We start from the raw sequence: 24015 nt of genomic DNA, 5'->3' as shown, positions 1-24015 counted from the left end.
AAGGGAAGAAAAGAGACCTACAAAAACAAATTCAAAACAATTAAGAAAATGGCAGGAAGAACATACATATCAAAAATTACCTTAAAGGTAAATGGATTAAATGTTCCAACCAAAAGACACAGCTGAATGGACACAAAAACAAAATCTGTATATAACCTGTCTAAAAGAGACACACTTCAGACCTATAGACACATACAAATGGAAAGTGAGGGAATGGCAAAAGGTAATCTGTGCAAATGGAAATCAAAAGAAAGCTGGAGGAGGAATAGTCATATCAGACAAAATAGACTGTGAAATGAAGACTGTTTACATGAGATAAGGAAGGACAGTACATAATGATCAAGTGATCAATCCAGGAAGAAGATATAACAATTGTAAATATTTATGCCTCTGACACCTTAATACATAAGGCAAATGCTAACAGCCATAAAAGGGGAAATCAACAGTAGCACAATAATAGTGGGGGACTTCAATATCCCAGTTACACTAATGAACAGGTCATCCAGACTGAAAATTAATATGGAAACAAAAGCCTTAAATGACATATCAGACCAGATAGTTTTAATTGATATTTACAGGATATTCTATCCAAAAGCAGCAGAATATACCTTCTTCTCAAGTGCATATGGAACATTCTCCAGGATAGACCATAGCTTGGGTCACAAATCAAGCCTTGGTAAAATTAAGAAAACTGAAATCATATCAAGCATCCTTTCCAACCTCAATGCTATGAAATTAGAAATCAATTACAGGAGGGGAAAAAACTGTAAAACACACAAACACATAGACGCTAAACAATATGCTACTACATAACCAATGGATCACAGAAGAAATCAAAGACGAAACCAAAAAACCAAGAAACAAATGACAACAAAAGCATGATAGTCAAAATCTATGGGATGCAACAAAAGCAGTTCTAAGAAGGAACTTATAGCAATAAAATCTCACCTAAAGGGACAAGAAAAAAATCTCAAACAAACTAAACTTATATTTGAAGCTACCAGAGAAAGAACAAACAAAACCCACAGTTAGTAGAAAGAAATCATAAAGATCATAATAAAAATTATTGAAACAGAAACAAAGAAAAGAATAGCAAAGAACAATGAAATAAAAAGTTGGGATCTTTGAGAAGATAGATAAAACTGATAAACCTTCATTGAGACTCATCAAGAAAAAAAGTGAGAGGACTCAAATCAGTAAAATTAGAAATGAAAAGTGAAGTTACAGCTGACACTGCAGAAATACAAAGAATACTACAACTGCAAGCCAATAAAATGGACAACATGGAAGAAATGGACAAATTTTAATTTAAAAAGGTACAACCATCCAAGACTGAATCAGTAAGAAATAGAATTATAAACAGAAGATTCACAAGTAATTAAATTGAAACTGTGATTAAAAATCTTGCAACAAATAAAAACCCAAGACCAGATGGTTTCACAGTGAATTCTACCCAATATTTAGAAAAGAGTAAACACTTATTGATGTCAAATTTTCTGAAAAAAATTGAAGAGGAAGGAACATTCCCAACCTCATTCTACAAGATAACCACCACTCTAATAAAATAAAAAGATATTAATAGAATAACAAAAGAAAATTACAGGTCAATATCATTGATGAATACAGACACAAAATCCTCAACAAAATACTAGCAAACGGAATCCAACAACACATTAAAAGCAGCATACACCATGATCAATTAGGATGTATCCCAGGGATGTAAGAATTCTTCAATATACACAAATCAATCAGGGGGATATACTACATCAACAAATTGAAGAATAAAAACCCTATGATCATCTGAATAGATGAAGAAAAACTTATGACAAAATTCAACATTCATTTATGATAAAAAAAAAAAACTCTCCAGAAAGTGTGCACAGATGGAATCTACCTCAACATTATAAAGGTCATGTATGATAAACTCACAGCAAACATCATTCTCAATAGTAAAAAACTAAAATCATTTCTTCTAAGGTCAGGAACAATATAAGGATGTTTCCTCTCTACACTATTACTGAAAATAGTGTTGGATGTCCTAGCCATAGCAATCAGAGAAGAAAAAGAAATAAAAGGAAATCAAATTGGGAAAAAAACAAGCAAAACTCACTATTTGCAGATGATATGATACTATACATAGAAAATCCTACAGATATTACTAGAAACCTAAAAGAGTTAATCAGTGAATCTGGTAAACCTGAAGGATACAAAACTGACACACAGAAATCTCTTGTACTCCTATACATTAACAATGAAAGATCAGAAAGAGAAATTAAGATAAGTATACCATTTACCATTGCAACACAATAAATATGATACCTAGGAATAAACCTACCTACAGAGGCAAAAGGCCTGTACTCAGAAAACTATAAGGTATTGATGAAATAAATCAAAAAGGACACAAACAGATGGAATAATATATGATGGTCTTTGAATGGTTGGACTAATATTGTGAAAATGACTATACTACCCAAAGCAATCTACAGATTCAATGCAATCTCTATCAAATAACCAATGACATTTTTCACAAAATTAGAATCAAAACTTTCACAATTTGTATGGAAACACAAATGACTCTAAAAAGTCAAAGCAATCTCGAGAAAGAAAAATGGAGCTGGAAGAATCAGGCTCCCTGACTTCAGTCTATACAACAAAGCTACAGTCATCAACACAAATACAATACTGGCACAAAAACAGAAATAGAAACAGGATAGAAAGCCTAAAGATAAACCCTCACACCTACAGTCACCAAATCTATGACAAAGGAGGCAAGAACATACAATGGACAAAAGACAGTCTCTTTAATAAGTGGTACTGGGAAAACTGGACAGCTACCTATAAAAGAATGAAATTAGAATATTCCCTAACATCACACATAAAAGTAAACTAAAAATGGATCAAAGACCTAAATGTGAGGTTGAACACTATAAAACTCTTAAAGAGGAAAACACAGGTAGAAGACTCCTTGACATAAACTGCAGCAGAGTCTTTTTTGATCCACCTCCAACAGAAATGAAAATTAAAACAAAAATAAACAAGTGGGATCTAACTAAACTTCAAAACTTTTACACAGTAAAGGAAACCATAAACAAAACACAGAGAACCCTCAGAATGGGAGAAAATATTTGCAAACAAAGCAACTGACAAAGGATTAATCTCCAAAATATACAAACTTCTCATGTAGCACAATATCAAAAAAATAAACTCAATGGATAAATGGGTGAAAGATCTAAATAGATAATTCTCCAAAGACATACAAATGGCCAAAAAGCACATGAAAAGATGCTCAACATCTCTCATTATTAGAGAAATGCAAATCCAAACTACTACCTCACACCAGTCAGAATGGCGATCATCAAAAAATCTTCAAACACTGTATCAATGTAAATTGATACAGTCACTATGGAAAACAGTATGGAGGTTCCTGTAAGAAAAATAAAAAAGAGAACTACCATATGACACAGCAATCCCTCTCCTGGACATATATCTTGAGAAAACCATAATTAAGAAGCACACAGGTACCCCAATACTCACTGCAGCACTACTTACAATAGTCAGGACATGTACATAACCTAAACGTCCAATGACAGATGAATGGATAAAGAAGATGTGGTACTTATATGCAATGGATGGAATATAACTCAGCCATAAAAAGGAATGAAATAGTGCCATTTGCAGAGACGCAGACAGACCTAGAGACTGTCAAAGGTGAAATAAGTCAGAAAAAGAAAAATATCACTTATATGTGGAATCTCCCAGAGAAGGAAACGGCAACCCACTTCAGAATTCTTGCCTGGAGAATTCCATGGACAGAGGAGCCTGGCAGGCTACAGTCCATGGAGTCACAAAAGGCTGGACACAACTGTGCAACTATCCCTCATATGTGAAATCTAGAAAAATGGCACAGATGAGCTTATCTGCAAAGGAGAAACAGAGATACAAATGTGGAGAACAAACAATGGATACCAAGGGGGAAGCGAGGGTGGGAAGAATTGGGAGAGTGGGACTGACGTATACACACTGATATGTGTAAGAACAGGAGAGCCTACAGCACAGCACAGGGAGCTCTACTCAATCCTCTGTGGCTACATTTTCTCCCCGTTTTCTTCTAAATGGGAAGAAAATCTAAAAAAGAGCAGACATATGCATACATGCAACTGATTCACTGTGCTGGACAGCAAAAACTAACACAACAGTGTAACGCAACTATACTCTAATAAAAAACAAAATAAAAGGAAAAATATCAATCATAAAGCAGCTACACTCTAATAAAAGTTCATTAAAAAATAATAATAATCAAAATGCAATTTGAGGCCCATACCCCTGGCCCCAACAGCAATAGTAAAATATTTTTAACAAGAGAATTCATGAATTTAATATTTAAAAATCAAACAAAAATATCAATTTGCAGTAGCATCTATCAAAAAATTAAACCCAACATGTATTTTGGGAATATTTACTATGAATAAGAAATTCACACAGAAGGAAATCAAAACATAATAAGGAGGTGAAACAGGGGTGAATGGGGTATCAGCTTATTAAAAATATAACTTTTATAAACAAACAAAAAAAATCATGAATAAGGCATGGTTCCTGTCTTCTCTCTGAGATAAATATATACCAAATAATTACAGTAAATTCATTGGTATGTACATGCATGCTAAGTCACTTCAGTCATGTCCAACTGTTTGCAACCCTATGCACTATAGCCCACCAGGTTCCTCTCTTCATGGGATCCTCCAGGCAAGAAAACTGGAGTGAGTTGCCATGCCCTCTACCAGGGATTATCCATGAAGCACTTAATATTGACTATATCCGAAGGCTGTTTTTTTATAAGTCAAAAATTAGGAGGCTGAGCATATGCTTCTAAAATTAAAAGCTGAATTGTTATAAACAGAATACAATCAAGTGAATCTGGGCTACATCCTCATTTTTCTCAGAAGACAGAATAATACGAAAATAGCAATAAACTTAGTACCAGGAGATCTAAATTTTAGTCTTGTTGTTATTACTAAATAGTTCTAAGATCTTAAGCAAGTCATTAATGCCTTTAAACTTTGTCCATCTGTAAAATAAGGCAGTTGATTTAAATTAACTTTTAAATTTTTTCTCTAAAGGTTCTATAAGAGAAAGCCAAAAAATGAAGAGGGAAAAGTCTATGCAATGAAAAAAATACAGAGATTTAAAGCAAGAATTCTCACTAACTACACGGTAACAATCTTCTAATGAAAATTTAGAGTAACTAACCCTATATTAGAATTAGAAAGAAAAGCTGCGTTCTAGTGCTACTCACATGACTATAGGCAAATAACTTGACCAATTTCAGTCTTAGTTTCCTGAAAATTAGATAAACTATAATCAATTGGGACATCTACTTTGTTACTCTTGCATGGCTGCTATTGAAAATAAGCTAATACAAAAATGTTCCATGTAAACTTAAAAACTGTACAAATGTTCCCATTACTAAAACATGACTGAAGATAATTTTGCATGGACAATGAAAACATGCTTACTTTTTCACTTAACTTTCTCTAAGGAAAAAAATATCAAGAGTAACATTAATTATTGTGTATGTGGCACTTCAATCATCACATACAAAAAAAATCTGTTGATAAAATCTTCCTAAAACATGTCATCATAAGGACAATTATTTGACATCATCATTATTATTTACTATGTTCTAGATACTGTGATAAAAGATTTTTCCCATTTAATTCTCACAATAACCATGTAAGACGTGGCATGACCATTACTCCCTACTATGTTTAAACTGGGCTCACAGAGGTCAGGAAACATTCCCCAAATTACAGAATGAATAAGCAGAAATGCCAAAATTCTAACCTCAAGAAGTCAAACTCCAAAGTCTTAAGTCCTTCGATATAAACACCAGCTCTACATACATTCTTAATACTACTTTATAGTATTAATACTCTCAGGTGTCTCATAGTTTCAACTCTACCACTGGTTTAAAGAGAATGACTACACTATCTGCATACGGGAAAAAAAAAACCTGTAGATCCTTTTTTAAAGCTTAATTTCAACTCTGGGATATGAATGTCTGACAGACATTCGGAGCTTTCTGCCATTCTTCCTCCTAAATAAATATGAGAGGGAAATGGTGAGAGCGTGATGTGAAAGGAAGCAGAGACAGGCTCTCTAAAGCCTTTATGTAAGGCAATTTTTCTCTTAGTGCCTTTGATTCCACTGGTTCAGCCAGCTGAAAGATACTACTTAGGGTAGAACTATGGGTCTTCAATCAGCGAAGAACCTGCTGACTACATATACTCAAAGACAGGATTTATCAATTTTAAGTCTTTCCCATAGATGAACTTATTGACTGTCCTGTGAACATAGGGATGGTAAAGGCTTTGTTCAGTCCTACATAATGGTTCACTGAGAAAACTTATGATCCTCAAACTCTTAAATTTCTAAAAATCAGTATTTCAAAGACACCTTTATATGACTACAGTTATTATTATATAGCCCAGCGGAGATATTTCTGCCCATGCTGAAAGGTAATAAAGAAAATGCTATAATTACTAATAACGTCAATACAAAATAAAAAGGAACCTATAAGGTGGCTCCAGGGACATCTCTGATAAAATACAAAGGAACATGGCAAATGGCCAAAATAAAAATACACTGTGTATAAAAAGAAGGAGAATATTCTGAGAAATCACTAAGATGAAAAGATAACAGTTTATAATATTACTATGTGTATACTTGGTTAACTGTAATTAATTAAACTTTTCATTGAGTTGTCAATGTAACACTTAATTGGCATATAAGTACTTTTTAAATTATGTGTGATTGGCTTAAGTATTTTCTCTCCATCTGCTGGAAAGCAACAGCAGTATCCTAAGGTCAACACAAATTTATACATGGTGGCAAAGTAAAAATTTCTGAAGATATGAAGTCACATATTTAATATTTATACATAATTTTCATGAAACTTTACAACGTTAATACTTCATACATTTTGTAAAGGGATTCCCAGGTGGTGTAGTGCTAAAGAACCCGCTTGCCAATGCAAGAGGCAAAAGAAAGGCGGGTTTGATCCCTAGGTTGGGAAGATTCCTGGAGGAAATGGCAACCCACCCCAGTATCCTTGCCTGGAAAATTCCATGGACAAAGGAGACTACAGGCTATAAACCACGGGGTCACAAAGAGTCAGACACAACTGAGCATGCATACATCACACATAGAATGTAACAAACCACAGCAATATTGTGGGGTCACAAAGAGTCAGACACAACTGAGCATGCATACATCACACATAGAATGTAACAAACCACAGCAATATTGTATCTTTACAGAACCATGTTTTTCATTAATCCATTCAAAATATAAACTCAAATATAAAAATATTATCGAGTATAAAAATATTTAATTAATTTGCTACCATATTCAAAATAAAATAATCTTGCCAAGTACTAATAATTTAAATAAGGTCTCAAAAGAATGCAAATGTTTTAATCATTGCTTTCCTATACGTAAACTGAACCTTAAGTAATAATCCATAGATGTTCATAATAGAAAACCATACAAATTTCACATCAAAAAATCAATAAACATCATTGTTTTGCAAATATATAAACAGACACAGATGTTTTCAGACTTGATCAAAATTATAGCATCAAGTAGAAATATTTAAATAAGTAGTGATAAAATTTAGATTTAATACATCTCAAAATCTGATATGGGTTGTTATTCATTTTTGGAATTCATAATACCTCGTGCCAATCTACTAGCAGACTCAGGGCATTCTCTTAGGAATACCAAGTTATAAGAAATGCTTATGAAGCTATAAGCAAAATATAAAGATACCTTTTGTAACGGATGACACATTACAGTGTTCTGGTGGAAGACCTGTCCCACCATCCTTCCAGTAAGGATTCAATTCTCTTTCCAGCAATCTGGACTGAAATAAAACATTTTTAGAGGTCACAATTTTAAAATAACCCCACTATAAAATATATTAATAAATTAAAATCTGAGACTCTGTTAATAATTGTAAACTTAGGGAAATATTTAAAACATTCTTTTTTTCCAATTTATTTATTTTAATTGGAGGCTAATTACTTTACAATATTGTAGTGATTTTTTGCCATACACTGACATGAATCAGCCACAGGTGTACATGTGTCCCCCATCCTGAACCCCCCTTCCACCTCCCTCCCCATCCCATCCCCCTGGGTCATCCCAGTGCACCGGCCCTGAGTGCCCTGTCTCATGCATCCAACTTGGACTGGTGATCTATTTCACATATGGTAATACACATGTTTCAAATCCTCTCAAATCATCCCACCCTCTCCTTCTCCCAGAGTAATGGAAATAAAAGCAAAAATAAACAAATGGGACCTAATTAAACTTAAAAGCTTTTGCACAATGAAGGAAACTATAAGCAAGGTTAAAAGACAGCCTTCAGAATGGGAGAAAATAACAGCAAGCGAAGTAACTGATAAAAACACTCGTAAGACACACTTTTTCCAACTTGGAGGAAATAATGTCTAAATTAACATTTATTCAATGTTTTTACTGAAAGCCACCATGAATCAGAACTGTATTAGATGCAGAAGATAAAACAGTCAATATGGCTAACTCAGCCCGTGCTAGCTTATAAGATAGTGAGGAATCTAGACAATATACAAGTAATTGACAAGCGCTTTGAAGACAGAAGTACAGAGTGCTAAAACCATACACAATTCAAACTCCTCTCATGCTGACAAATCAAAGACTTCCTAGAGGAAGTAACATGAGTAGTATTAAACCCAAGGATGAGTAAGAATTAGCCAGTTTCTTTTGTAGGTACCGAGAGCATTAAGGTGTGCCAGCCAAGGACAAGAATAAAAGCACGTTCATAAAACCTGAGAGGAAAGGGAAAGCACTGCAGTTTTAGGAAAGAAAGTAATTCAGACTTAACTAAAATTTTAGAAGCATGAATGAGTAGCAACAAGAGATTAGGTTGCACAATAATCAGAGACTAAGTCACAGGAGCCACTTGAAACAGCTATTGGAGCTTTATGCTGGGGCAATGGTGAGTATAAACATGATCAGCTTTGTATTATACAAAGAGCAAACTGGTTTCAGAGTGGACAAAAAACTGGAGAAGAGCAACATTAGAGGCAGGAAACCAATCAGAAAACTGTGGCAGTAATCAGGAAAGAGAAGATAATAACCTAGTAACAATGCAGGAGTCTACCATGTTCCAAGCACTATGCCAGACACTGGTGGTGGTGGTTTAGTCGCTAGTCATGCCCAACTCTTGCGACCCCATGACTATAGCCTGCCAGGCTCCTCTGCCCATGGGATTCTCCAGGAAAGAATACTAGAGTGGGTTGCCATCTCCTTCTCCAGGGGATCTTCCTGACCCAGGGATAAAACCCATGTCTCCTGCATTACAGGTGGACTCTACCACGGAGTCATGAGGGATGCTAGGCACTGAGGCTATAATTAACAAACCAGGCACAGTTCTTACCATCAAAGAAATTATGGCCTTGAGAAAGGAGAAGGAAAGCAATATTAATAGAGATAAGTGCTATGAAATTAAAGGCTACTACAGAAACATACACAAGGGATATCCAATTTGACTTAGGGGTCAGAAAATGCTCCTTAGAACTAAAAACTGCAATTACTAGAAATAATAAAGGCTATTGGATAGAAAAAAATGGAAGGAATTAAACGTTAGTTTCTAGTAAGATGAACCAACCTTCGAAAACAAAAATGTTTGGTGAAAAAAAATTTTTTAAGCATTTAAAACATATTCATGAGCTGACAAAAAAGTACAGAATCTTCAATGAACAAAATTTAAGTTAGGGACTTCTCTACAGTCCAGTGGTTAAGATACCACGTTTCTACTGCAGAGGAAGCAGGTTCAATCCCTTGTGTGAGAACTAAGATCTCACGTGTTGCAAGCCAAAAAACAGAGAAAATCAAGAACAAACAAAAAATTTTAGTTAAAGGTTAACTTGGAGGCATAAGCAAAATAGTATGATTTGACTTCTTACAGTGTATACAAAAAGATTCTGTCACCTCCTTTCTTAGTCTACTATAAAATGTCATAGTATCTACAATCAAGAAATTCCTTCCAGTGCTCTTAGACACTCAAAGAGATACACATCGGATACTCAACAGGATAACAGAGACTAAAATTACACACTGAGGTGGACAACTGACAACAAGTAATACAAATTACGACATACTATACTACCCGAAAGTACAACAAAGACACACGACTGAATATATAAAGAACTACTACCAGTAAGAAAAAGACAACCCCAGAACAAAAACTAACAGAAAACATAAACAGGCTGCTCATACTATGAGAAATCTAAATGACAGAAGAAAACAATGAAGAGGTCTCTCCTCGTAATCAGAGGAACACATATTAATGCACAAAATACAATTTCTCACACATTAATTAGCATGACAAAAATTAAGTATGACAATACAGACACTAAGTATGGCAAAGAAACAAACATTGTTGGGGGACATTACACTGATCCTACTCTTTGCAAGTGTCTGTAAAGAACTTGCATACTTCACAGGTGCATACTTCATAACTTAGCAATTTCATTTCCAAATATGTACTATGGAGAAACTGAGCACTGCTTGTTAACAGTCTGTCAGAGTGAAAAACAAGAGGAATGGAAGTTTACAAAACGGCAGAGTTAGATTGTGAAAGACTATCGAGTGAATACAAGGAATGACATGGAAATAAAATATATCAACAGAATCCATCTCTAAGATGTTGGTCATATCATTTGCAAATAGTATTTCTGACAACAGGTTAATATCTAAAATATACAAACAATTCTTACAACTCAATATCAAAAAGTAAACCACTCAATTAAAAAACGGTCAGAAGATGTGAACAGACATTTTTCCAAAGAGAACACAGATGGCACACAGGCGCACGACAAAACGCTCCACGTCCCTCATCACCGTGGAATTGCAAATCAAAACCGCAGTGAGACACCACTTCACACCTGTTAACGTGGCTGTCATCAAAAAGACCACAGATAACATGCTGGTGATTTGGGGAAAAGAGAATCCTAGTGCATTATAAGTAAGAATGGAAATTTATACAGCCACTATGCAATACAGTATGAATGTTCCTCAAAAAACTAAAAACAGAATTACTATATGATCCAGAAATTCCATTCCTGAGTATATAATTCAAAGAAAATGAAAGACTAATTCAAAAAGATATAAGTACTCCAATGTTCATATCAGAATTGTTCACTACAGCCAAAATATTTAAGAAACCTAAGTATCCATCAACAGATGAATGGATAAACAAGTTGTGATACACACACATACTGGAATGTTACTCAATCGTAAGAAAAGAAGGAAATTCTGCCATTTGCCAAAACATGGATGACAGGTATTATGCTTAGTGAAATAAGCCAAGACAGAGAAAGACAAATGCTGCAGTTATTACTTATGTGTGAAATGAAACAAATGAATAACAGAAACCGACTCACAAAACAAACCAGTACACCAGTCAGGAAAGGTAATGTCAAGGGGTTCAACAGAGGCAGGCGATTAAGATGCACAAACTACTAGGTATAAAATAAACTGCAGGACATACTGTACAGCACAAGGAATTACAGCCACTATGTTATAATCTATAAAAATACTGGATCACAGTGTTGTACACCTGAAACTAATATTGTATGCAAACCACAATTCAATAAAAAATAAAATTAAATTAAAAACACAATAAAGCTTTTAAATACCAATTACAAAAATAAAAAAAATAAAAATGCTAACCATCATCTGAAGAAAGAAAAAAGAGAATAAGATGATGTACCAGGCACAACATACTCAAACTGTGGATGTTTGAAAACTGGCTAGTCTCACTAATTAGTCTAGATGATTTACTCCTGAACAATAATCTGAATTTTTACCTAAGCAAAAATGAAAAAGTACTACAGGTTATCAAACATCAGGACTAAATCCAGGTATCTACAAGGCAGCAAAAATAAATTCATGGGTAAAAGAATAATAAATATTCTTCCTTTTCAAATGTATAAGAGAAATAAAGCAGCACATATAGTTTTCTAAAAAGTTTATAATCTCATAAGGGAAATAAAATAAGACTATTAAATTAGAGCACTTTATAGAAAATTACAAGTACTATAAAGTAAAGGAACAGATAAGGTACTATGGAAACATAAAGGAAGAAGAGATTTATTTCAATCAAGGGAAATAGTAAGAATTTCACCATATATATCAAGTTAAGCCTTGAAGGATAAACAAGATGTAGCCATACAGAGATAGAGGGTATGTACTTAGAAAAATTCAGATGAACAAAAATTCTGAGACAGAAATTTGCAGAAAAACACAAAGTAATTAACTATTTTGGTTGAGGTGCAAATCACACAAAAGAAAAGAGTCCAATCTGTTTGGACTCCATTTGCAGGCAGCATCTTGAGGTTTTTAAAAAAGAACAATAAATATAGCTCCTTTCTTTTCAATCTTGGCTCTGAGCAAGGTAAGAAACATACACTCACTTACTCACACACACACACACACAAGAAGAGGAAATAAAAGACCAAAATCACCTTTATTGTTAATGAAGGCTAAAGTGGAATTTTTCTTTCAGTGGACACCAAATGCATCTGTTAACTGAACCCTGCAATGAGGCAGACTTTCCCAGGTGTAGAATGCGCTGAACTAACCCCCACATCATCTCATTCACCACATAATCTCTGCAGGCAGTCTGTTCCATAAGAAGGTAAGGCAGGGCTAAGTCAAGCATGCCCAGTTTATTCTTTGCAAATTTTCTAATAGAAAACGTACTTCATATCTTCAAGGACAGAATGAGAAAGGAGGGTAGAGCATGAAACACCACTAGCGGAGCTTCATCTGTGGAAAAGGAAATATTAGAAACGGCAAAGACACATTCTCATTAACTTGAATCATTGGAGACTTCTAAACAGAGTAATAAGACCATGACAGAAGCTGTACTCTGAAAAAGTTAATCTGACATCAGTTGCAGGCTGCTGGGGGAAAAAAAAAAAGAGGTTATTGTAACTGCCCAGGCAAGAGTAAACTAGGGCCTGAACCACAGTAATATTTAACCTTGTATGTTTCTTAGTTTCAGGGGCTCTCCTCAGTCCCTACACATACTAACTCAGCTCCGGTAGAGGGACATAAACGAGGCAGAGAGGAGAAGACAGACAACTAACAACTGGCATTCAAACTAGAGGAGCAGGACAGGAGTGGAAACGACGATACAGGTGCAAAAGACAAAACCTACATTATCAAATGAGCAGACCAACAGATGCTAACTTACTTGAATCAGAGAAGTTTATACATGAGGATTTGTAAGAAAAGATTATATTAATTAGAAAGCCTGTAATTCAGAGCTGGAAAGTTGATAAGCATGACAAAGTACTACAGTTTCTTAGGAAAGGAAAGGTTTTCTGTAATAGTATTTCTAAGAAAAACTAATCACTATTTCAATCTACTTAAAAATACTGAAGAGTTTACAACATTCTATTGATATAGAGAACAGGCTTGAATACAGGCAAAACCTAAGATCCTAAGCCAGGGATACCCTAACAGATCAGACTGTTCATGCCTACGAAGAGCAGAGCATGATTTCAGAAGTAAGCATGTAATGGCAACGGGTAAAATCAACTTCCTGACGTCAGCTCCTCTTTCTTGCTCTACTATCCGTTGGATATCTCCCTATGGAACTTTCCCCTTGAGTCCCAACGTCTTCAGGTCTAACTCAGAGACAAAACAGAAATAAAGGTGTTCTAAAAATGCCTGGCCCCAAAGTTACACATGGGCAGTTCCTTAATTATAAAGCCAATACAATTTACCACACCAACATTTTCAAAATTAAAACTGAACTGAGGGGAAAAAACAAAAGAAAAAAAAATTGATCATAGGACTTCATGATCACTCCTTCATAGTTTTCATTTATTAGTGCCTCTATGCGGTGTTCAAGGTAAATTCTTTTTTTTTATTTTTTATTTTGTATTAGGGTATAGCTGATTTACAAACAATGCTGTGACAGTTTCGGTGAACGGCGAAGGGACCCAGCCACACATACACGTGTATCCATTCTCGCCCAAACTCCCCTCTCAGCCAGGCTACCATACAACACCGACAGAGTTCCATGTGCTATACCGTAGCTCTCAAGGTAAATTCTTAAAGACTATTTTCTTGTTCTTGTTACCTAATTCTGTCTTCAGCTGTATTCAGTTTGTTGTTTGACCATTTACAAGTTTTCTAATTTCAACTCTCATATTTTTCATTTCTACAAGTTCGCACTGGCTCTGTCTCAAATCCACCTTATTAATCTTTTACCCCATATTCATATTTCCTATACCTACTGTTACTATATAAAGCTATTAAATATTCCAAAAGATAAAGGTTTTATGGGTCTGATTATGTTGTTTATTTTTTTATTGGTATAGATATTTCTTTTCTTAAAAATTAATTTATTTATTTTAATTGGAGAATAATTACTTTACAATATTGTGATGGCTTCTGCCATACATCAACATGAATCAACCACAGGTATACATGTGTCTCCCCCCATCCTGAACCTCCCTTCCGCCTCCCTCCCCACCCTATCCCTCTGGGTTGTCCCAGAGGACCACGACTTTGAGTGTGCTGCTTCATGCATCAAACTTGCACTGGTCATCTATTTTACATATGGTAATGTACATGTTTCAACGCTATTCTCTCGAATCAGTCCACCCTCTCCTTCTGCCACTGAGTCCAAAATCTGTGTCTCCTTTGCTGCCCTGCATGTAGGACGATCAGTACTGTCTTCTAAGTTCCACATACATGCATTAGTATACAGTATTTGTCTTTCTCTTTCTGACTTACTTCACTCTGTATAATAGGCTCCAGGTTCATCCACCTTATCAGAACTGACCCAAATGTGGTCCTTTTCATAGCTGAGTAATAGTCCATTGTGTATATGTACCACAGCTTCCTTGTCCATTCATCTGTTCTTTATTGTTTCAAGTGAATCTCATTCACGGACCATCATTACATTTTCATGCATTTTATGATTTTAGCTTTTGACCTTTGATGCCATAGAACTTGTTTCTGAGAGACATGTGAGGCCTAAATTGACAGTGTCATCCCCTAGAAAGGACCAGGAGTTACTTTTGCCAATCACTTCAAGGTACTACTAACTCAAGAATACTTTAAATTCTCACCTCAAAGATTTTCAGACCACACATATAACACGGTTCAAGCCCTAAACCCTTATAAATCAAAGCTGTAAATCAAATTCTATACTCAACCATATATGCCCTAGATTTATAAACACAACATACATTTATACTTATTTCCTACAAAAAATTTATTTTAAAAGAACTTATATCACATTTCATAGTTGTTCCCACTGATTTTACTAAATATCACAAAAAATAGTATCTTACAAGTAAAACTGCATTTATATACATGTGTATCACTTAAAGGCAAATTAGAAAGGTAAAGTATTTTAAATATTCTCTTACCTGTTCAAGTGCCTGGGTCTTCTCTTGCTGTGTTTTCCTTGCAGCTTCCTTTTCAGCTTTGAGTGACAATGATGACACAGTTTTAACAGACATAAAATCAACCGTCATCCATTCATCCCTCTGCTAAGAAAAAGAAGTCACTTCAATCTAAATTGATTAAAACAACACCAGACATTTAGTAATAAATTTTAGAGACTCTGGAGGCATTCAAACCTGGATTAAAGCCACATGGCTGTATAATTACTTAGCAAGTTTCTTAGTCTCTGTAAGCCTTATTCTCTCCCCTGTAAAAATGGGTAAAAACACCTACATTTCAGGAATGCTGTAAGGAGTTAACAAGAAACTGACTTAAGGCATCTACCTCAATGTCTGATACAAAACAGGTACTCTGACATTAGTTCTTCCCATCTTTCTTTCTTCACTGTTGCTAACAATATAAAAATAACTCTCTTCTTTGGCATATGAACTATAACCCAAAACTAGTGAACTATTCAACTAAAAGCATTGCAAGTAAAATTTTGGCATGCAGTGAAAGGAAAAACTGTGACTTGAACTCCACTAACTGTAGACAGGTCATACCGTACAAAGCTTCAAATACATAACAGGAGAAGTACCAGTTCCCCATCAACAATCAGAAGCAGAAAACCCTGAGAGACTAGAACAGGGATAAACGCCAACTTTCCAACAGGAGAAGAAATGAAGTTCAAAGGCTCAGCAGATTGCATTATTGCTAAATTACTTGTAAAAGTTATATTGTTTATAAAGTCTAATTTTTCTACTGAAGAAATTACACGCATCTTTCATTTTAACATTCATCTACTCTTGTAAGTTCACACTTGTTTAAAATCAGGTGGCTTACCTGAATAATCTGATTATCTTCTTTTTCTAACTTTTCATCTTTAATCTTCCAGGCCTTCTCCTTGCCAGGAGTCTGGGAGGGAACAGCCTCAACCCACTCATCTTCAGAGCTCTAAGAATATTTAGCATATAAGTAAAATTCTCAAATTTACATACTTTCATATAAAAACTCTGTGTGGTTGCACTCTTTCATTTTTTTTCATCCCTAAAATATCAACCTTATTTGGGTTTCCAGTCTTTGCCCACTATACTTTTTAATCTCTAAATATTCCTCTTGGGGAATTAAATTCATTCTCATGGCTTAAAATACCACCAATTATACTGACACCTTTCTAATTTATATACCCAAAGTTTCAATGATTTAAATAACTGCCTACAATATTTAAATGCCATGTTGAACTCAATAAGAACAAAAAGTAAACCCAGCATCTACTTCTACAATACCTGTTCCTCTTCCTATGTATTTGAATTAAGCATCCTGGCATCACTACCCACCCACTTACCCAAGTCAGAAGTTTCAGGATCATCTTGCCCCCGCCATCTAAACATACTACTGTATTTCCAAAAGATTTCCAAACTATACCATACAGTGAACACCAAATGATTATCATGGGATCCACCTCCATCCCTGGCCAGAGCAGACTGTTTCAGAGGTTATTACATAAACCAACCAATTTCAATCTTAGTCACTCTCCAGAAATCTAAAATGGTTTACTCTATAACTAAGGAGAACTGGAAAGACACTGGCAGAGACCATTTCTAACATGAGGCACAGAATTCAGCAAAAATTTATCAGTATCAAGAAAAACAAAAACAGAACAAAGAGGGGAAGAAAAGGAAGATAGCAAGAAGACTCATGAAAGCATTCGTGACTCTAGTTCCAGGTATTCCTAAAACTCAGCTGCATTGCTATATGTCCTATGAGACTTTTGTACTCTAATTGTGATGAAAGTGAAAGAGGAGAGTGAAAAAGTTAGCTTAAAACTCAACATTCAAAAAACTAAGATCATGGCATCTGGTCCCATCACTTCATGGAAAATAGATGGGGAAAAAATGGAAACAGTGACAGACTTTATTTTCTTGGGCTCCAAAATCACTGCAGATGGTGACTACAGCCATGAAATTAAAAGATGCTTGCTCCTTAGAAGAAAAGTTATGACCAACCTAGATAGCATATTCAAAAGCAGAGACATTACTTTACCAAAAAAGGTCCATCTAGTCATAGCTATAGTTTTTCCAGTAGTGATGTGTGGATGTGAGAGTTGGACTATAAAGAAAGCTGAGTGCCAAAGAATTGATGCTTTTGAACTGTGGTGTTGGAGAAGACTCTTGAGAGTCCCTTGGACTGCAAGGAGATCCAACCAGTCCATCCTGAAGGAAATCAGTCCTGAATATTCATTGGAAGGATTGATGCTGAAACTGAAGCTCCAATACTTTAGCCACCTGATGCGAAGAGCTGACTCATTGGAAAAGACCCTGATTCTGGGAAAGATTGAAGGCAGGAGGAGAAGGGGACGACAGAGGATGAGATGGTTGGATGGCATCACCGACTCGATGGACCTGAGTTTGAGCAAACTCCAGGAGTTGGTGATGGACAGGGAAGGCTGGTGTGCTGCAGTCCATGGGGTTGCGAAGAGTCGGACACACCTGAGCAACTGAAGTGAACTGAAACCAATTTAAATTTCATTTCTGTTACCTACAGCCAATAGTTCCAACTAATATATACTCTTTCCTCCCCATCCTTAAAGCAACAGCCCTAGATCAGACCTGCTTATTTCTCATCTGGAAAAACCAAATTAGTCTCCATAACCCCTGTCTTTCCTGCTCCCTTTCATTCTCCAACTCCCACTCTAAATACATTTAGAGCGATGCAAAGGGCACATCTGACGACCTGTCATAAAGACTATTTTTACTCCTCTTCTTTCCAATAGATTCAATTTTATTTGAAGATATAATGTGCTTCCCTTCCTAGAAAGTAAAGGCTTAATCAAGTCTCCAATAAGGTGGAAATAAAGTACTGTGTAGGACTTTCTGGAAGTTAAGAAAAAGAGGGAATCCTCTCTACTGTTATGTACTCTAAGAGGCACTTTTTAAAGACAACAGAGTGACAAAACTAGAAGCCTGGGTCCCAGAAGGCCATACTACCATTAAACTGTCTACCTGATTTCCTTTATGTAAAAGAAAAGTTAACTACCTTTACATTCTATATATTTTATATTAACCAATGGCTATTCTGAAGTTCTCTAATAAATACAAATGAATGCAATTTGATGATACACTTACTATTGCATAAATCAAACTTCATGGTTTACAAAATCCTATCAATCCTCTTTTGTTTTATAACCTAACACTGCTAAGTCCCTTAGAGTTAAATTCACACACACACACACACACACACACACACACTTTACACCACGCTCCCTTTTACTCCCACACCTCTGCTCCCACAAGTCCTTGTGCACACACACCTCCATGTGCGAGGCTGCTTCTTGCTCACCCTTTAAATCTCAACTCAGGCATCATTTCCTCAGTAAGCCTGCATATAAAATCCTTCTTCCCTAATACCCTGACATGCCACAGCATCATGAGATTACACACTGGAAGGATGTGGCTACTTAATTAAATAATGAGTTCCCCAAAAGTTCAAACTCTATATGCTTATATTCCCCACGTATATGAAAGTGTCTGGCAAAAAGTCAGCATTCAATAAATGTGCATTACAATTAGCTGAACTGACTCTTCCAACAACTCAGGATAGCGACTTCAGGCAGCAGCCTGCGTCCCAGCATTAAACATCAGGCACTGAAGGAAAGACGCCTCTGTGACAGAGCTGACAGTCTCACCCCTTTATACAACGACATGTGGACCATTCTGTATAGCTCTCCTACCTCCACTTCATTTGTACTGATTTTGTTGCTAATTTTCACTATTATTCACTCACCTCACCACTTCAGCATGATTTGTGTTCCCCTCCCCTCACACCATGACCTAAGTTTTCTTGCTGATTTTAATTTCAATCTTCCATCTTACCTTGAAGAATTTATAAACTATCAGTGTGACTCTTGACCTAAGAGAGGTCCCAGGACTCTTCTCATGTGTAGCATCATAATTAACCACACTCCTCTTCCCACCTAACAGTCAAAACCTAAAGACAGAACCAAGACAGAAAAGTGCCACCAAGGAAAATATACATATTTATATACATATGTTATATATGCACATAAAATACATAAAATTTATACATGTAAAATATAGGTTTTACATATAATGTATGTGTGTATATATATATAAATGTGTATATGTCTCAAAGTACTTGAGGACTTCTGCATTGGTCATGAAAAAATAAATGCCACATCAGATTAAAAATATACAGAAATGAAAATAAAAGTAGAAAATATAAGAAACAACTGTTTCTAGACGCTGACTCTCAGTTGTGCAGGACTGAGAAAAGAGAAACAAGTGAGTGTTACAATTACACTCTACTGGTTTTTGCCTGCCGGCACTTTCCAGACAAAGGCACAAGGAGAGGTAAAGCAAGCACAGTATGACAATCTCACTGAGCTAAAGAAACAGAATTTTAGCTTCATGATGACGGAGACAGAGTATCCATGAAAAGGAACCTATACAGAGAAAGAGTTCCAGAAAAGTATATGAGACCCCTGTAGTCCTTAACTCAATAACAAACTGAACATGTTTAGAATGCAAGTCCACAGGGATACACGAAGAATAACTACCATGTAAGAAACAATTATTAGAATGAGTACCATGTAAGGAACAATTGTGCTATTTCTGGCAGCGCAATGGTAAAGAATCTACCTGCCAATGCCAGAGACGCAAGAGATGCAGGTTCAATCCCTAGGTCGGGAAGATCCCCTGAGGTAGGAAATGGCAACCTGCTCCAGTATTCATACCTGGAAAATTCCATAGACAGAGAAGCCTGATGAGCTACAGTCCATGGAATTGCAAAGAGTCGGATATAACTGAGCACACACACATGAGCAGAGAGATCTCCAGAGCTCACAAACCGCCAGAAGATCAGCAGAAAAACCACAAAACTAGAATTAAAAAAGACTGGAAAAAAAACCTAGGAAAAAAGCTGAAAAAAAAAAAAAAAACCCTCGTGGCTCAGCTGGTAAAGAATCTGCCTGCAAGGCAGGAGATATGGGTTCAATCCCTGGGTTGGGAAGATCCCCTGGAGAAGGGAACGGCTACCCACTCCAGTATTCTGACCTGTAGAATTCCCTGGACTGTGTAAAAAAATATATATATGAATGCTAAAAAAAAACAAGTAGGAGAAAGAAGAGAAAAGGAATAAAAACAAATGAGACAAACAGAAAACAGACTGGCAAGAAGAGAAACTCAAACATATTTATAATTATATTAAACATAAATAATCTAAGTAGTATCTAATAGGATCTTTCTATATCTGAACCACCCAATATGGTAGCCACTAATCTAGCCATATGTATCTATGAATACAAAAAAATCTGGCTAGTGAGACTAAAGAAATGATCTTTCAACCTGATAACTTCAATAAATTTTGACTAAAAATTTAAAACTCAATGTGACTATCATATTAGATAATGGAGAAAATTCTCTAATTTAAAAGGAAGAAATTGATAAGCTAAATAAAAAGGCCAAGCCTTAAATATAGACTGTCCACAAGAAATACACTTTTAATATAAAATAAAGATACATTAAAACTAAAAAAATTTTTAAAAAGATACACCATGAAAGCAAAAATAGTAACAAAACTAAAAAGGCTTTATTAACATGAGACAGAAATAGGTCTTAAGGAATATTACCATAAATAAAGAGGAACATTTCATGATATTGTAATCATCAACTCATCAACAAGATATAACTATCCTAAATGTGTATGTACCTAACAAGACTTCAAAATACATAAGGTAAAACTGACAAAACCCGAAGAAGAAAAAGACAAATTCATAACACAGAGATTTTACACTATGAATAAACTTTCTCCCAAGTTGACATTCACAGAACACCACAACTATCAACAACACCTGAATATACATACATTTCCATTACACAAGAAATTTTCACCAAGATAGAGCATAGGCTAAGCCATAAACTCAGGCTCATAAGTTTTTTAAAAAACTAAATTATACATAGTATGTTTTATGACAACTGAATTAAATTTGAAGCCAGAAACAAAAAGGGTTAAATCCACAAATTCCTGGTTAAATCCATAAATTCATATACAGTCTGTAAGTTTAAAAAATAACAAAGTTAATTAGAAAATATTTTGAAAAGGATGACAATGAAAATACAACATCAAAATCAGTTACATGGAGATAAAACAGTGCTAGGAGAAAAATTTGTAGATTATAAATACTCAATTAGAAAACAAGAAAGGTTTAGAATGAAAGACCTATGTACCCACTTCAGGAAGTTAGAAGAAAAGGAAATTAAACACAAAATATATAATAGGAAAGAAAGAATAAAGACAATGGAAATCAACAGAGTGTACACAAATAGAAAATCAATGAAACTAAAAGTCAGTTCTTTGAAAAAAATGATTAATAAAATTGATAAACCTAAAACTATACTGACCAAGGAAACAAAGAAAAAACAGAAATAGCTAAAATCAGGAATGAAGAAGGGGATATAAATTCAACAATTTAGATGACATAAACAAATCCCTTGCAAATCCAAATTACCATAACTCAAGAATAAAAAGAAAACATTTAATACAGATATTAACAGAATTAAATTTGCACTTTAAGCATCCCACAAAGAAAATGCTAGGCCCAAACAGTCTGACTAGTAAGCTCTAGCAATCATTTAAGGAAGAAACCACACCAATCTTAACACAAACTTTTCTACAAACAGAAGAGGAAATATTTCCTAATTCATATGTGAGGCCGGCATTACCCTTAACACTAAAACCCAATATCCCTCATAAACACTGATGCAAAACTTCTCAACCAACTGTGGGCAAATCAAATCATAAAAAAAAACATATTCAGTAAAATTCATATGTAAATATATATAAATAAAATATTTTATAAAGAAAAATGACCAAACAGGGTTTATCCCAGGAATTCAGCTTCCTATAACATTAAAAAAATTAACCAATGTAATTCTTCATGTGGCTTCCCTGGTGGCTCAGAGGGTAAAGCGTCTGCCTGCAATGTGGGAGACCAGGGTTCGATCCCTGGGTGGGAAGATCCCCTGGAGAAGGAAATGGCAACCCACTACAGTATTCTTGCCTGGAGAATCCCATGGACAGAGGAGCTTGGTGGGCTATAGTTTATGGGGTCATAAAGAGTCGGACACAACTGAGGGTGACTTCACTTTCACTTTCAACAGAATAAAAGAGAATAATCATATGATTAGATTAATAGATGTGTAAAAGGTATTTGACAAAATCCAATGCTTATTCAATACACCAACCCTTAGGGAAAAAAATAAAAATAGAGGAAAATTTACTCAATCTAAAAGGGCATACATAAAAAGCCCACGGCTAATATCATGCTTTCAGGTGAAAGATACTTTCCACTTAAGGAACAGGTAAGGAGGTCCAGTCTCATTACTTCTATTGAACACCATGCTGAAGTCCCAGCTAGCGAAATAAAATAAAAAATTAACAAATGAGGTAAAAGGAATAGAGATTGGAAAGAAAAATAAAGTGTCTTTATTCACACATAACATAATCATATACTAAGAAATCAACCAAAAAAAGTTAACACTAGTACTTGTGAATTTAGGAAGGTGACAAGATACAGGCAAATATACAAAAATCTATTGTAAAGATATATACTAGCTGCAAATACAAGAAAAATAAAATTTATTTTTAATTCCATTTCCAACAGCACCCCAAGAAAATAAAATACAAAAATATAGCAAAAGATGATAGTAAGACCTCTACACTGAAAATATGAGAACACTGTGAGAGAAACTTTAAAAAACTTTAAAAGACAGAGAGATATATCATATGCATGATGAGTTGCATGCCTCTCTATTTTAAGATATTAACTCTCTCAAAACCAATCTATTGATGCAAAACAATTCCAATCAAAACATCAGTAGCCACTTTTGTTGAAAATGATAAGTGATTCTAAAATTTACTTTAAAAACGCAAATAACCCAGAGTAGCAAAACATTTTTCAAAAAGAACAAAATCATAGAACTTACACTACTTTATTCCAAGACTTACCCGAGAATTGCGGTAATTAAGACAGTGTATTTACTGGCCAAGGAGAGACATGCAAGTCAACGGAACAGAAGAGAGTCTAGAAATTACCCCACAAATATATATGCTCAATTGTATTTAAAACAAAGGAGCCTAAGTAATTTAACAGAGAAAGGTTAGCCTTCTCAACAAATGACACTGGAACATGTGGAAATTCTTATGGAAAAGAACTACAGTTTGACACTTAATACATACCATAAACAAAAATTACTCAGAATAAAGTGCTGACAAACACAAAAATGAAAGCTACAAAATTTCTTGAAAAAAACACAGGAGAAAATCTTCACAACTTTGAGATGTACAAAAAAGTTAGGACACCAAAAGCGGTAATGAAGAGAAATTAATGGTAAAAGAAAATAATTAGTAAATTGGAGTTCATAAAAGAAAACAGAAAGACCAATAAAGATTTAAATTAATGCTACACATCATTGATACCCAAGG

General features: G+C 35.0%; 1 protein-coding gene across 3 annotated transcripts in view; it reads right to left on the bottom strand.

Annotated features, from left to right (window-relative positions):
• CWF19L2 (CWF19 like cell cycle control factor 2) overlaps positions 1 to 24015 on the bottom strand; it is a 154806-nt gene that overhangs the window by 120030 nt on the left and 10761 nt on the right. For 2 of the 3 annotated variants that reach the window (XM_043481561.1, XM_043481564.1), the window contains exons 4-6: positions 16357 to 16467; positions 15498 to 15620; positions 7828 to 7921 (exon numbers count right to left, since the gene is read on the bottom strand). In XM_043481561.1, coding sequence (XP_043337496.1) covers positions 7828 to 7921; positions 15498 to 15620; positions 16357 to 16467 — 328 coding nt within the window. The remainder of the gene's footprint in view (positions 1 to 7827; positions 7922 to 15497; positions 15621 to 16356; positions 16468 to 24015) is intronic. The other variant, XM_043481562.1, reaches the window with a different exon arrangement.

This window comes from Cervus canadensis, chromosome 11 (assembly GCF_019320065.1).
Source record: "Cervus canadensis isolate Bull #8, Minnesota chromosome 11, ASM1932006v1, whole genome shotgun sequence".
Lineage (NCBI taxonomy): Eukaryota > Metazoa > Chordata > Mammalia > Artiodactyla > Cervidae > Cervus > Cervus canadensis.
Note: the sequence above shows the minus strand (reverse complement) of the source record. Positions and strands in the feature narration are given on the sequence as shown.